Below are 14,543 nucleotides of genomic sequence, written 5' to 3' on the forward strand. Positions count from 1 at the left end.
TTGGTTTTTTTTATGATCCACAGTATTTGATTTTTCCAGATATCAAAAAGGAATTAACATCTTTTTTCCAAAGTTGCCCTTGAAGTAATTTGTTATATTTCTAATGAGCAAATATTGAGCCCGTTTGGACATACAAATTTTTTTATTTTTTTCAAATTGTTTTTTGAAAACAATGTTTGGTTATCCCATTCTTACCAATTTTTCCTTTTTCACTTGAAAATCCATTTTCAAATTTGAAAACTGATTCTCACCGGTTTTTCAATTGAAAATGGGAATTTGCTAGTTTTTAGTTTTACAAATTTACCCTATATTTTTAAAATTTATAAAATGACCCAATCAGTTTTTCATTTTTGGCAGATACATCTTTGGCGATTGATGGTCAGTCCTAGTTTATACTTGAACTCTGCCTACTAGAAGTTTGATTATATGGTTATGAGAAATATGTGGCTATACCTGTTTTTGCACCTTCTCTGTGTGTTAGTAGAATTAGAAAATGTGATATTGATTTTGTATCTTCTGTGTATTGCAGTAAAGCAGAATATGATAACAGTTAAACAATAACATTTTGATTGTTTATTTCAAGTAGAATAATCAAATTAGGGTGGTTTGGTTATTATTTATAAGATGTGAGGTATAAATCATGTTTCATGATTTTGAAAAAATAGACATCCAAATATGTTGCAAAAATTATAACCAAACACAACTTCATCTTCAATTCAAATTTTAGTGAAATTCCAAATTTAAAAAATAAATAAATTGGAATTCATGTCCAATTACATGACATGAATTGTTAATTAATACTTAAAAAATCACTAATCTCTCTATATATAAAGGAGCGCATGGAAGAGATGACTTGGCACCTCTCTTAGACCAAGAATCACATTTATCTATTTTTTCAGATTTTAGGGGGTTTTTTCTACCTTTTCCCTTTATTTTTCTTGTTTTAACAAACCTTAAAGTCACGTCTCTTCATGTCAATTAATGAAAAATGAGAAAAACAGTGATATGTTAAAAACCCAGTCATTGCCTTACTTTAAATAACTAGTCACCTTAAAAACAGTTTTCTCATTAGTTTTTAAATAACTACACCTTAAATATCTTTTGTAACCGTCACTACTTTAATTCTCTAGCCTCAAATATACAATCCTTAGTATTAAAGGATGAATCGTCGTTTTCCTCTAACAGCTTTGAACCAATCATTTTTGTGGAAGATTATTTACCAGGGAGATGGAGTCTCTTTTTGAGTTTCGACTACACTTGTCTTCCTCATTTGCTAGCTTTGTTGCCAAGGGACGTGAATTATTTTGCTTCAGTTTTGGAGTTTTCATCTGATGCTTGAAAGTGGAGATTTTAAAAATAGATTCGTTTATTTTATTTTCACGATCTTTTTACTCTCTCTGTTGTATATGGTTAGAGTATAATTGTTCAAATCTATTATTTAATTCGTTACCAGTTATTTTGTGTTTCACTCGATACACATTCCTTATTATTCATATGGCTCTCCTTGAAAACTTTGTACGTTTCCTTACATCAGTACATGTATTTCCTGTGTGGTGATTTGCAAGGCCTGCAAGGATCGGTGTAATTGCCGAATACCGACGAAAGAGTCTCAAGGAGAAGTTCCAAAATACAACATCTATTGAAACCATTGACATCATTTCTTTTTGTACTCTATGTGTCTTTGGAGTTAGGGTCTAATGGAACCTGACAATGGAAGTAATGTAATTGCTTTGGAACAACTGATCAAAGGTCTAGATTCTGAATACTGACTTTAAATTTTAATTTCTATGTTATTTTGAATTGATTTCCTTTTCAATTTAGGAAAAGAAGTTGCTAAATATTCTTTAGATCTGGTATTTTTCTAAGTCTGTATGATAAGTTGTAAAAGGTATCCCTTGAAGGGCAGAAGTCTTGGATAGAAAACAATAAGTAACGACGTATGTTTTACATAATCCTGTTTATAAGTATTATCTTTCACCAATTGCATCGGTATTTAGAATGACATAGAATATCTTGAGGCTTAGTTGATCTTTTCATATACGCTATTCTAACTATGCGCTCAACTTTAATTCTTGCGCATCTACTTGCTCCATCCTTTCCTATTCTCTTCTCTTTTTTCTTTTTTTGCGATCTTCACTAGCTAGAGAACTAATGTTGTGATTCTAATGTCGACCTAAAGGGTGAAAGAAATCCTGAAGGGTGACGATTAACAGAAGAAGAATGTCCCAAGCAATTCTGAATCTAGATTATCATTGACTTAATTTTTAGTAAAAATTTTTGTTGTTGTTTATTAATGGGTCTAGATTATTTACACTCAACATTAATCTTATTCAATGATGAATTTTACAAACCTTCATGTCATGAAGTGTCTGACAGTTTAAGAAGCACTATAGCGTATACCATGAAATTGAATGCTATGCTTTTCGTGTACCCAAAAGTAAGAAGAAACTACAATTAATTATTTGAAATGATCAATTAATATTGAGAAGACAATTACATCAACAAATAAACGTTACGATGGGAAATATGTAAAAGACAAAATTGAAAAGGCCTTTTCAGCTATTCATTAAAATTTAGAGGCTCTTGAGATATTCTTAGTATATATTTGCTTTCACAAGAACCTACCTTTTCGTTATTTTCAATAATGGGGATATAAAAAAAGGATAATTCGTAGTTTAATGATATTATTTATTACCGCGGATAAATTACCTAGTAATAATAAAATAGTAAGAAGTCGCTTCGAATGAGTGGATAAACATTTTTGCACAGTGGACTGTCCACTTAGAACAAGAAAAAGACTACTGTTCAAGGTTATTAACTCTACAATGTCGTTCCCTCGTTTTCTCCGCAGCGCCATTAAAACCAGCCGAATCACATCACCATCAAAGTTTGCCCTTTCATCAGCAAGATCAACACTCTTTGCTACTTTTAATGGCGATTGCAATCGACGACCCTTTTGTTCCGATTCCAAGAATTCGACTTCCGAATCCGAGAAGAGTACAACAGCATCAGCATCATCGTACTACCATCTAAGCGGTGGGCCATCTCATATGCGTGCTGCTGTGTTTTGGGAACCGGGCAAACCCCTGACCTTTGAAGACTTTCACATGCCCCGCCCTAAAGCTAATGAAGTTCTCATCAAAACTAAAGGTGATTACTTTTTCTACTCGTTTACCCAAGAAAATGTGATCTAAGAGAACAAAAAGGATTTTTGAAATTTGTGATCTAAATAATCCTTGGATATTTTTGTAGCTATAAACCTCTCATTAATGGTAAAATGGAAAGTCTAAAGTAATTTTTTCTTAATATAGAAATGTATCTTTCTGAATAACTAAAAAGGAGAGTGCATTACATAAATTGGGAACAGATGGAGTAGTCTTTGGAAAATTGCCCAGAAAAAAGGTGTCTTTTTGAACTGCATTGCAAGTTATTTCCTGTATGGTTCTATTTCATATGCGAGTGCTATCTTTTAAGGATATGATAGTAAAGTTCATGACAAGCCTGGTAACTAACCTACTATATCAGGCTAAAAGATACTGATAGTACAAACAAATCTTTACTCTGTAGTTTATATTACTTAAATCCATGATTAAAGATACTGTGTTGTGCTTTTGAAGTGCAGCCTGTGGTGTCTGCCACTCTGACTTGCATGTAATGAAAGGTGAACTTCCATTTGCTAGCCCTTGTGTTGTTGGGCATGAGATTACTGGTGAAGTGGTTGAACATGGGCAGCTCACAGACACTAAAATCATTGAAAGGTTAAAACAATTACATCTTCTTGAAAAGTGCTGTGTTCTATTGTTCTCTGCGAGTCAATGATGAGCAGCTTTTGTATAATTTTTCAGATATCCCATGGGATCTCAAGTTGTTGGAGCTTTCATTATGCCTTGTGGTAGCTGTTTCTTCTGCTCTAAGGTGACAATAGTTAGATTTGTTTCTTTATGAAACTGACGATATTTGCTTATCATGATGCAGTCATGCCAAATCTTTGATGCCATAGTTATCTAATGAACACAGGGTCAAGATGACTTATGCGAGGCTTTCTTTGCTTACAATCGAGCGAAGGGAACCCTTTATGACGGTGAAACGCGGCTGTTCCTCCGCAATAGTGGTAAGCAGGCTGTTATTACTTGCAATTTTTTCCTGGTTTCTATTTGAGTTTCACAATTGAACGTACAGTCTTCTCAAGCATTCAGGTCAAGCATATTTCGTTAATGCAGTGTGCATCAAATGTTCAATTTGCTATGCTAGTAGTTTCTGTTAGCTACTAAACAGATAGCTTATCATTGTCCTAAAATCAGTATAGGTCTTCGTTGGAATATTTCTTCAGCAAAGTCTCATTTATATGGGAATCAAACTGATTTCTTTTCTTTGCGACTGTCAAGGACTTGGTTTGGGTGTCAGATTTCTTTCCCATTCTTGCTGTATTACTAGTTCTGGCAGATGTTACTTTTTGCTTGAGATGGAAGACATTGATAGGTGGTCCAGGATTTTTGAACCCGTATCACCTAGTTTAAAAAGAAAAAAGGAGTTAAAAACTGCTACTTGGAGCAACTTTTATTGAAGAAATTTAGGACACAGTGAAGAAGTATGTTAATATAGTTAGAATGCTATCACATATCGCAAGCGTTTTCAGCATTGTGTAGGATGTATGTGAATGTTTCACATGCTCATTAGCTGGAGTTGAAGGTCTTGTGTGTGTGTGGGTGGGGGGGGGGGGATTGGAGGGAGTAGAAGTATTCCGCTCCGAATTAAGGAGCAACCTCTTAACCCTTATTTCTTTTTGGTCCACTCATGTTGTTCCTATTTGTATAGAAGAATGGGCGTCGTTCATGAAAAATCGCATCTTTTGTAGGTTTTCTACTTTTTGTTATACTTCATGTATACTCTTGCCCAAATATTTTATAAAATATATTATTTAAAAAAAAAGTGTTTGGTTCGAAATTGGACTGAAGGAAAGAGACGTTCATATGATGGTAAGATATCTCCAGTGCTGACATCAAGGTGATGTGTCTAAGCCTTGGAAAAGCCTTTTTTTTCCTCTTTATGGTAAGACCTTATACATTTTTATCCTCCCCAGAGCTCTCGATGCAACAGTTTAGTATGCTGTGCCTTTTCTTCTCTTTGTAAGGGGACACGGAGAGGTCAGTTCTTTACCTCAAGTGCCTGCTTTCTTGGAACCTTGCTCTCCATTGTGATCCGCAAGACCGATAGTTTCCTTGGCCATTTCACAGAAATGGTTGATTATTTGGAACCTTTCGCTTCATTTTGATCAGCAGTACTAATATTTTCCTCTTACCCCTATAAGGTATTCTGATCTTTCGATCAGTCTTATTGTAAAGCATTAGTGTTTGGAATTCTTGTAATCTGATTTCTTTCGCCAGAAAAGCTTATGTGGCTTACTCCTCGGTAAAAAAAGAGAGGCTAATGTGGCTTATTTATCTGAATTCTTGTTAACCCACAAGAAAAGTAAAAAGAGTTAAATTTGGTGTGGTGGACAAGGAAAGCTGACTTTTGTTCCTCTAGGCTGCTGCAGTAAATTAAAGATCATTTTTTGACATGGGAGATTCCTGGTTTTCTGTTGAGCTTTTTGAATTAAATAAAAGAAGAGGAAGTGTTGAAGAGTCCTAAATTGGTCCATAAAGGGATGCGTGATCTCTTTTTGGGGTTGAGTTAGGCCCAGGGTCCATTTATCAAAAAGTAACAGGTACAAATAATAAATCGTATATACCGCTTGTTCATGGGGTTCTTCCCAAAAATACATCAATAAAATATTTGCTTTTTAAAAGAAAAAAAACACCATATTTCAGAATAATAGTAATTATTAGTGAAAATTTGTTCACCTTCAAAAGCACACCCACATGCTTTGTGTCAACAGTTTTGATGTGTATTTTATTCTTCTATTTTTTGAGATATGAGGGTTCAAAAGCTCCATATAATGGACCCCAACTAGTTTGGGGATGAGGCATAAGTGATTAACTGATATGTATTATGAGTATGATCCTTTATGGACAACCATTTGAAAGCTAAGATGGTTGGTGTTCAGATCGGCTATTGGGCTGTCTAGGGTTGCTGGCATAGTGATACATGAATGAAACTTTTATCGTGTTTTTTCATCAAATCATTCTTCTTCTCTTCCAATGTAGTTGTCAATTGCCCAATGTTGTTAACATTAAGATATTTGGTACATATTGTGATCTTTCAGGTAAGCCAGTGTATATGTATAGCATGGGAGGTCTTGCTGAATACTGTGTTGTGCCAGCACATGCATTGGCTGTTCTACCAAATACATTGCCATACACAGAATCTGCCATTTTAGGATGTGCAGTTTTTACTGCCTATGGGGCTATGGCGCATGCTGCAGAGGTGCGCCCAGGTGATGCTATTGCCGTGATTGGCATAGGAGGTGTTGGCTCAAGGTGAAAAGTTATCATGCATTGGCTTTGTATTCAACTTCTGATTATGAACTCAGAAACCATTAGCTCTTAGAATTGAGTCAAAATAGGAGACACGGATTTTCCAAATATTAAACTTCCCATTCAAAAAAGAAAGATAGATTTGTTTTGTGTAAGCTGACAGGAGTATTAAGAATTAATCTCATCGTTGCCTTTGAATATTGGGGGCTGAGTGCCATATGGGAGAATCGTTGAGATGAATCATATAGTGATTAGGGAAAATAAACTACACGAGTTTCCAAATATTGAACTTACGAGAGTCGAAAAGAATTAGTTTTGTGTAAGCTGACAAAAGTGTTAAGAATTAATGTGATTGTTGCCTTAGGATACTGTGTGCCAGGAGAATTGTTTTTTTTTTTTTTTTTCTGATAAGGAATGTGCCAGGAGAATTGTTGAGATGAATAATATATTGATTAGCAAATAAAACAGAAAAAAGAAAAGAAATAAAAGAAATGAAAAACTGCCATGGATGTGCACCCAAGGGTGTGGCCTAGTGGTCATTGAAGTGGGTGAGAACTATGAGGTCTCAGGTTCAAATCCCAGCATAGGCAAAAAAACACTTGGTGATTTCTTCCCATCTATCCAAGTCTTGGTGGATAGAGTTACCTGGTACCTATTTCTGGTCAGAGGTGACAGGTATCCCGTGGAATTAGTCGAGGTGCGCGCAAGCTGGCCTGGATACCACGGTTATCAAAAAAAACTACCATGGATGTATAGTTAAAAAAGGATTAATATCCACTCAAATTTGACGTGTGGATGCACTTTGAAACATGTCTAACACACAGTTGGCCCTGTTGCAGTAGTCAGTTTCCTATTCTGACATCTATCACATAGCAGACACAAACACAGCCAAATGTGCACAATGTTCTGTGAAGTGCATGACAATTGGGATTTGTTTCACATCAAATATATAAAACATGTCGATGAGCCACATCAAGATATGAAATTGGCGTCCATTTGGCAATTCGTTCTTTGCTACCCTGTTGCCGATTGGGAAGATCCCAAATTTAATATTCTGATCTATTTAGACCGCAGTTCTGGTGGTACTTTGAAATGAAAAGAGAATTTCCTAAGGCATTGCAGGCTCCTCCACGTGTCAGTCTTTTAAACCCTATTTCTTGGATTACATATTGGACCCTATTATCCTGTAGCCATCAGGCCGGAAACAAAGGGGACTGGATTAGGCGATAGACCTAGCACGAGCGTGGACCATCTTAATTTGATTAATGTTAGTTATGAACTGAGTAAGACAAAATTTTCAGTGTTTCTGACATACCCACATTATGCCAGCGGTCTGAACAGTGATGAGGCACTGAATATATCTAAATAGTAACTTCCATTTTAATTCAGGCAATTTATTCAATGTCATGTTCTGCTCTTCATTTTTATGCATTCACAGTTGGTTTCTTAGGTTACCATTTTTCTTCTTCATACTTTATCTTTGTCCGTTATTACCCTACTATCATGTGGGTGGGTTTTCTGTATTAAGCTTGCTACTTTTATGCTGATTTGCTTCTGTGATTTATTACCTGAAAACATGGTGCAGCTGTCTGCAAATAGCAAGAGCATTTGGGGCATCAGAGATTATTGCTGTAGATGTGCAAGATGAGAAATTGCAGAAAGCTAAAATGTTTGGAGCCACTCACTGTGTAAATGCATTGAAGGAGGACACAGTGAAGAGAATAAAAGTATAGACTTCTCCACTTAACTCATTTTGTACATACTATCAAATTAACTATCAAAAACCACACAATTTTTACTCTTTCTGATTTCTAGATAAATACGTAGATCATTTGCTAATATACATTAAGGCCAAGAGTACATCTGTATGTGCTCTATTGTAGAAAATTATAGGAAAATGCTGCGCAACTGGACCATGAAATTATTCCAAGTGAGATTTATAGATTTTGATTTTGCGAGCACTTGAATTTTGACCTAGAGGTTATTAGCCAACTTGTGTATTCAGGAAGGGCTGTTTTCACACTAAGTTTCTGCCTACTAATTACATGTTGGATTTTGTCAAAGACAGGCTGCAAATCTTGTTTAAGTGAAATCTCATAACTTGAATAATTAGTTACCAGTGAGACTGGCTCTGCCAGAGCTTCTTCCTTTCGTTACCATTTTTCTGTCTTCCATCATTGTTCTAGCCAGTTTTTGCTCCTTATGTTTCTGATGCTTTACTTTGTCTGTTGGTATCTCCATTCTGGTTAATCTACTTGTATGATATTACCCTTTTTGATGTTTGATAACTGTGTCACGCACTCACACCTATGGGTAAAAGTCAGTACAACAACAACAAGCCCAGCTTAATCCCATGGGTAAAAGGCAGTATGGACTTTCAGGTGATTAATGGCAAGACCGTCCTAATAAACTAGTGTTCTTTTTTTGCGACGGTGGTGTCCGAACCAGCTTGTGCGTACCTCGACTATTCCACCGGGTACCTGTTAGCTCCCACCAACAAGGTACCAGGTAACTCTGCTCACCAAGGCTTGGGCAGATACGGAGAAACCACATAATGTGTTTTGCCTCCGTTGGGATTGAACCTAAGACTTTAAGGTTCTCCTCCCATTTCATTGACCGCTAGGCCACACCCTTGGTTGCTAGTACTATTTAACTATTGGTACATTATTAGTTAATTTCTTTTGCTTTTATTGACCAGATATTAGATTTTCAATCCTGAACTGCTGAACAAAAACTGTGTTGCAACTATCATTATGGTCCAATAGTTAAGGAAAGTTCATGAATATAAGACTAATTAAGACATTCCAACTATTACAAATAGCATGTTATTGGTAGCTGTTTGGCATTTTTTAATTTGGATTTGGATTTTTTTTCTAACATTCTCAAATGCCTTGCACGTGCGTTTGTTGGGAGATCCATAGTTTTTTGCTTTTCAGATTGTTTTAGGTTCCACTTCTCAAGCAAATGTTTCCCTTGGCATGTGAGAACATACCGACTGCTTAAACTAATGTTATCAGCTATTTGAATTGTACAGGACATCACAGGAGGCATGGGTGTTGACGTAGCTGTTGAAGCTTTGGGAAAACCACAAACATTCTTGCAATGCGTGCAGAGCGTTCGGGATGGAGGCAAAGCTGTGATGATCGGACTGACACTATCTGGTGCTAAGGGGGAGGTGGATATAAACCACCTAGTGCGACGACAGGTGTGTTTTCATGTGCAGGAGGTCTTTTATTGCTTGTCAGTTGTCACCCTCAATTCCAATCTGCTAATCCTAAAGATCCATTCCCTCTTTTGATATGTCTTAAATTGTTAAGCATTGAATGAAAATGAATGGGTCATTTTTACTATTCATATACATGAACATACTTCTGAAAACACATTCTGTTAGAATGAAGATATTAAGGGGTAAATATAACTAAGGGTAGTATCCATCCAGTGCATGTAACTTGAACTGTAATTGTAATTTCTACTGCAAGGTGATACAGAAATTTTAGTTAACCCCATAGATGGGATAGGTTGACTACAAGAATAACTTTGCATATACTGGTTGCCCATACACGCCAAGGTTAGAGTGAATTCAATGCTCATTTTTGCCCATACATTGAGTGGACAATGTACATCCCTTGCCATGTCAGTGTATGAATTTATTTATTTTTTCAACATGTCAGTGACTCAGTGTATGAATTGGCATGGGCCTAGTCTGTGTTCTGTTAGAAAAATATGCTGTATGTCGATTTTAAAAACATTCAGATAGTTAAGTCATTAAAATGGTATATCAAACGCCGTACTTGTGTATACTAATAAGAATTTTAATTCAATTAAAAAAGGCAGGTGTAAGGCTGCGTAGGTGAAAATAGTCCATATACATTGGGAATTTATTACTCTATTTGGAGCATGGAAATCCATATTATGTTTAGGTAAGGCCATACGATTAAATATTTCCTGAGCACAGTTGTGTTTTCTTTAGAGTTTAAGCAGCGCTCGTATTCTCACTGTTGATATTTGTGATGCCAGATAAAAGTAATTGGTTCTTATGGAGCCAGAGCAAGACAAGATCTCCCTAAGCTGATTAAACTCGCCGAAAGTGGCATATTCAATCTTAGTGCAGCTGTTTCAAGGACATGCAAATTCGAGGAGGCTGGACAGGCATACAAAGATCTTGATCAGGGAGCCATTTCTGGACGCTGTGTTGTTGAGATAATGTAATTGTGACATCTACAGCAAGCATCACCCATTTGACATTCATGTAAACTTCAGTTTTCTTGGGGTCAAAAGCTAGCAAATGTTGTTGGTGTTTAATGAAGCAAACGGTTAACACCTGTACATACATGTAAAACAAAAATAAAGCGAATTTTGAAAAGCGTGCTGTCCAAAAACATAATTCTCAGAATTTACCGGTGTAGGGTGTTTTTATATCCAGTTATGTTCCAATAGGTTATGCTTCATTGGCGATGCCGATAAGTGTAAACTGATTTAGGCAAATGTCCCCTTTTTAGACCATTGTTTTGATACACCTTTAGCCCTTGGAAAATTACCCATTCCGGACAACGTTTCGGATATAATGTATGCACATGTAAGTTTCAATATGCTAAAAAAATATGGCAAAATACCTTATCATTCCCCTAAATTTGACCCGTAAATTTGACACGGATTATTAGTTACAGCCTTAAACTATTCGTGGTTTTAATTACCCCCTTCAACTTGGCATTTTGAGAGTCATTACCTCCCTAGACGTTGATGTGGCAAAAAGTGTGGGTGCACTCGCCTGTCACATGTATTTTTCTATATATGTTGCATTTTTTTGAAAAATAAAACATATTTTTACCTTTCTAAATATGTTACTTCTTTAGATAATTTTTTTCGAATACAATTTATAATAAAACTTGGATATAACTACATTATTTAGGCTAAATTTTTTTATTTGGCTAAAAATAATAAAGTTTTAGTTAATCTTTTTTTTTTTTTTTTGAATTTGACTTGATAATAAAAACTTATACAATTGAAATAAATAGTCGTATAGTTATAGCTAGAGTTTCTCTCTCTAAAAATGAATCCTCAACCCTATAAAACTCCAAACACAATACCACCAAAACCTCCTGACATTAAACATGCTAAATCCATACAAAATATTTTGGAGAACAAAGCATCCTTCAAAGAAATGTTAACAGCCTCCGACCCAATGATCTTTGCACCAAATCGGAGCCAGTCCAACATGGACCTGACAGAAACTCTCTCAGAAGAAGGAACGTTCGAGCAATCAATAACATCTAGCACACGAGGCATTACAATGATTTCGTTAACAGAGGAAGATAGACAACGAATTTATAAGCCCTGGAAGTGTTCTATCATTGTGAAGCTTGTTGGAAAACGTATTTTACACCATTACTTAAAAAAAAGATTCAAGAATTATGGAGGCCAACAGAGGATCAATGAACACCACTTAATTATGTCACACGCTCTTAATTACTTTTTAGATGCTTTCACCACATCTCACTCCTTAGCAAGCTGGATTAGTCCACTGAAAAACCACTCTACACACCCTAATTTAGACCTAATTCACTAGACAGACCTTTACTAGATATTGAAATTAAAAGAGCTTTTTTTGTCGTTTAAACCATTCAAAGGCCCAGGGCCGGATGGCCTTCAATCCTTTTTTTTCAAAAATACTGGAAAATTATAGGACATTCTGTAGTGAAGCTTTGTCATGATATTTTTAAAAATCGGGTAATCTCCAGAGACATAAATAGAACCTATCTTTGTCTTATCCCAAAAATCCCTAATGCTAATAACATTAGGAAATTTAGACTAATTCGCCTTTGCAATACTATTTATAAATTAATTACAAAAATCCTTGCAAATCACCTAAAACCATTCCTAGAACAAATTATAAGTCCCTTTCAAGCCAGCTTCATGAAAAATAGAAGAGTTTCTGACAATGCAATCATCATTCACGAACTAGTTTCCAATTTAAAGAAACTAAAAGGCAAACAAGGCCACATGATCCTAAAAATTAATCTAGAAAACACCTTTGATCGTTTAGAGTGGTCTTTTGTACATCACACTCTTAGATACTTCAATTTCCCTCCTAACTTCTCCAAACTATAATTAAATTGTATATCAACCAACTCTATAGCAGTTTTAGTTAATGGCTCCATCACAAAATTCTTCGAGCCAAGTCGAGGTATTAGGCAAGGTGATTCCATATCACCTTATATCTTCATCCTTTGTTTGGAACTGCTATCAAGATATATAAATCATTAAGTTGATATTAGAAAATGGGACCCAATAACCATAGGAAGAAGACGTCCAAATTTTTCTCACTTATTTTTTGCAGATAATCTTACTTTAATGGCTAAGGTTAATAACAAATCATGCCAAGCTATTAAAAATGGTTTAGATTATTTTTGTGAATTGTCAGGACAATGTATTAACAAATCTAAATCAAAAATTCTTTTTTCAAAAAATTGTCCACCTTCCCTAATTAAGGATATTACGAATAGGTTGGGTATTAAAAAAAAGTAAAAAGTTTGGCACCTACCTAGGATTCCATATATTAAACAAATACTCAAGGCCAATAGACTATCAATTCATAATTGATAAAATTAGATCTAAACTAGCGACCTGGAAAACGAAGTTTATTAATATAGCGGGAAGAAATACCCTTTCCCACTCGTGCCTCAATTCAATACCCAACCACTATATGCAATACACCTTACTTCCAAAAAAAGTCCTAAATAAAATTGATAAAGTTCAAAGGGATTTTATATGGGGTACTACCACAAAAAAACTCATCTAGTAAAATGGTCAAGTATTTGCCAACCAAAATCCAATGGAGGTTTTGGCATCCACAATGCAAATGCTAAGAATTTATGCACCTTAGCTAGCCTAGTATGGAGAATTCTTACCAGTGCCACAACCCTCTGGGCTAGATTGATCATCACATCTTATGGAACTAGTACTGCTAAAAACGAAAACTCCTTCATTTGGAAAAGCATCCAAAAGGGATGGGAATTATGTTCAAAAGGTATTACATGGTCATCCCACTATCATACTAATATGAACATATGAGAGGCCAATTGGATTCCCAGTTTAGAAAGCCTTAGAAATGTTGTGGAAGGCCCCCTCTCGATTAGTGATTATTCCCTAAAAATTAAGGACATCTTTGATGGTAAAAAATGGAACTTCAATAATTTATCGATTAACATCCCAAATGACATTAAATAAAATATTTCTAAAGTAAGAATTCGCTCAAATGGATCAACTAGTGTTACTCCTATATGGTCACTAATAACAAAAGGTTTTTTCACTACCAAGACTTGCTACAACCTTATAGAACACCCTCCTGACAACCAATTAGACTTCAAATGAATTTGGGATCTAAGTTGTCCTAATAAGATTAAATTTTTTTTGTGGCAATGTCTTCACAATAGGATACCATGTAGAAAATACCTTGTATGAATTGGTATAAACATTGATCCTTACTGCCCTACATGCAAACGTAAAGAAGAAGAATCCATCACCCATATTTTCTTTAATTGTAAAACCATCAAACACTTTTGGGATAGTTTTGGATGGCAAACTTTTATAAAGCACAAGGTGACCACTGGCTTCTTCAGTTAAAAGACTTTGACTACCCACTAAAGAACAGATTTATTAATTGGAATTCCTTCTTTTCATTTGTCATCTGGTATATCAGGTTAAATAGGAATAACAACAATCAAAGCAATACTGATACTCCTGTTAATGTGGATTAAATTATTCAAAAGGCAATAGAATTTAATCTCCTAACTGATAAAAACCACAACCCTCAACAAAAAATCTCCATCAAAGTAAAATGGCACAAACTACCAAGAGGATGGTTTAAATTAAATATAGATACTAGTTTCAATAACAACAATCAGAACTGTGGCCTGGGAGGTGTATTCAGGAATGCTAATGGAAAATGGGTGGTAGGTTTTGCAAAATCTACCCATGCTAGCGGATCATTAGAAGCAGAAATCAAGGCACTCCTAGAGGGACTCCGAACAACATGGGAATGGGGAATGTTCCTGTAACAGTTGTCTCGGGTCGTCCTCGTTCACAAACTAGAAATTTGAAAGAAGGTTTTTAAATTAGAATTGATAA

General features: G+C 35.4%; 1 protein-coding gene across 3 annotated transcripts; it reads left to right on the plus strand.

Annotated features, from left to right (window-relative positions):
- The first annotated feature begins 2,738 nt into the window (after positions 1-2,738).
- Positions 2,739-10,779, plus strand: LOC107828743 (uncharacterized). 3 transcript variants are annotated; one of them, XR_001657784.2, is made up of 9 exons: positions 2,739-3,150; positions 3,623-3,758; positions 3,846-3,915; positions 4,018-4,111; positions 6,206-6,419; positions 8,002-8,143; positions 9,451-9,621; positions 10,247-10,336; positions 10,434-10,779. XR_001657784.2 is itself a non-coding variant. In XM_016656109.2 (8 exons), exons 1-8 carry the CDS (start codon positions 2,826-2,828, stop codon positions 10,623-10,625), a joined length of 1,344 nt encoding a protein of 447 aa, XP_016511595.1. In that variant the 5' UTR covers positions 2,741-2,825; the 3' UTR covers positions 10,626-10,779. The 3 variants fall into 3 exon arrangements, 1 of the variants encoding a protein (XP_016511595.1); XR_012696781.1 differs by having other exon boundaries at positions 10,251-10,336; XM_016656109.2 differs by lacking the exon at positions 10,247-10,336 and having other exon boundaries at positions 2,741-3,150.
- Positions 10,780-14,543: the final 3,764 nt, after the last annotated feature.

This window comes from Nicotiana tabacum, chromosome 11 (assembly GCF_000715075.1).
Source record: "Nicotiana tabacum cultivar K326 chromosome 11, ASM71507v2, whole genome shotgun sequence".
Lineage (NCBI taxonomy): Eukaryota > Viridiplantae > Streptophyta > Magnoliopsida > Solanales > Solanaceae > Nicotiana > Nicotiana tabacum.

What these genes read in the sequence shown, in the direction of transcription:
- LOC107828743 (XM_016656109.2), top strand. Translation starts at nt 2,826, where the DNA reads ATGTCGTTCCCTCGTTTTCTCCGCAGCGCCATTAAAACCAGCCGAATC. An exon ending in AGTTCTCATCAAAACTAAAG is followed by an intron (nt 3,151 to 3,622) that starts GTGATTACTTTT and finishes TTTGAAGTGCAG; the next exon opens with CCTGTGGTGTCTGCCACTCT. An exon ending in ACACAGTGAAGAGAATAAAA is followed by an intron (nt 8,144 to 9,450) that starts GTATAGACTTCT and finishes TGAATTGTACAG; the next exon opens with GACATCACAGGAGGCATGGG.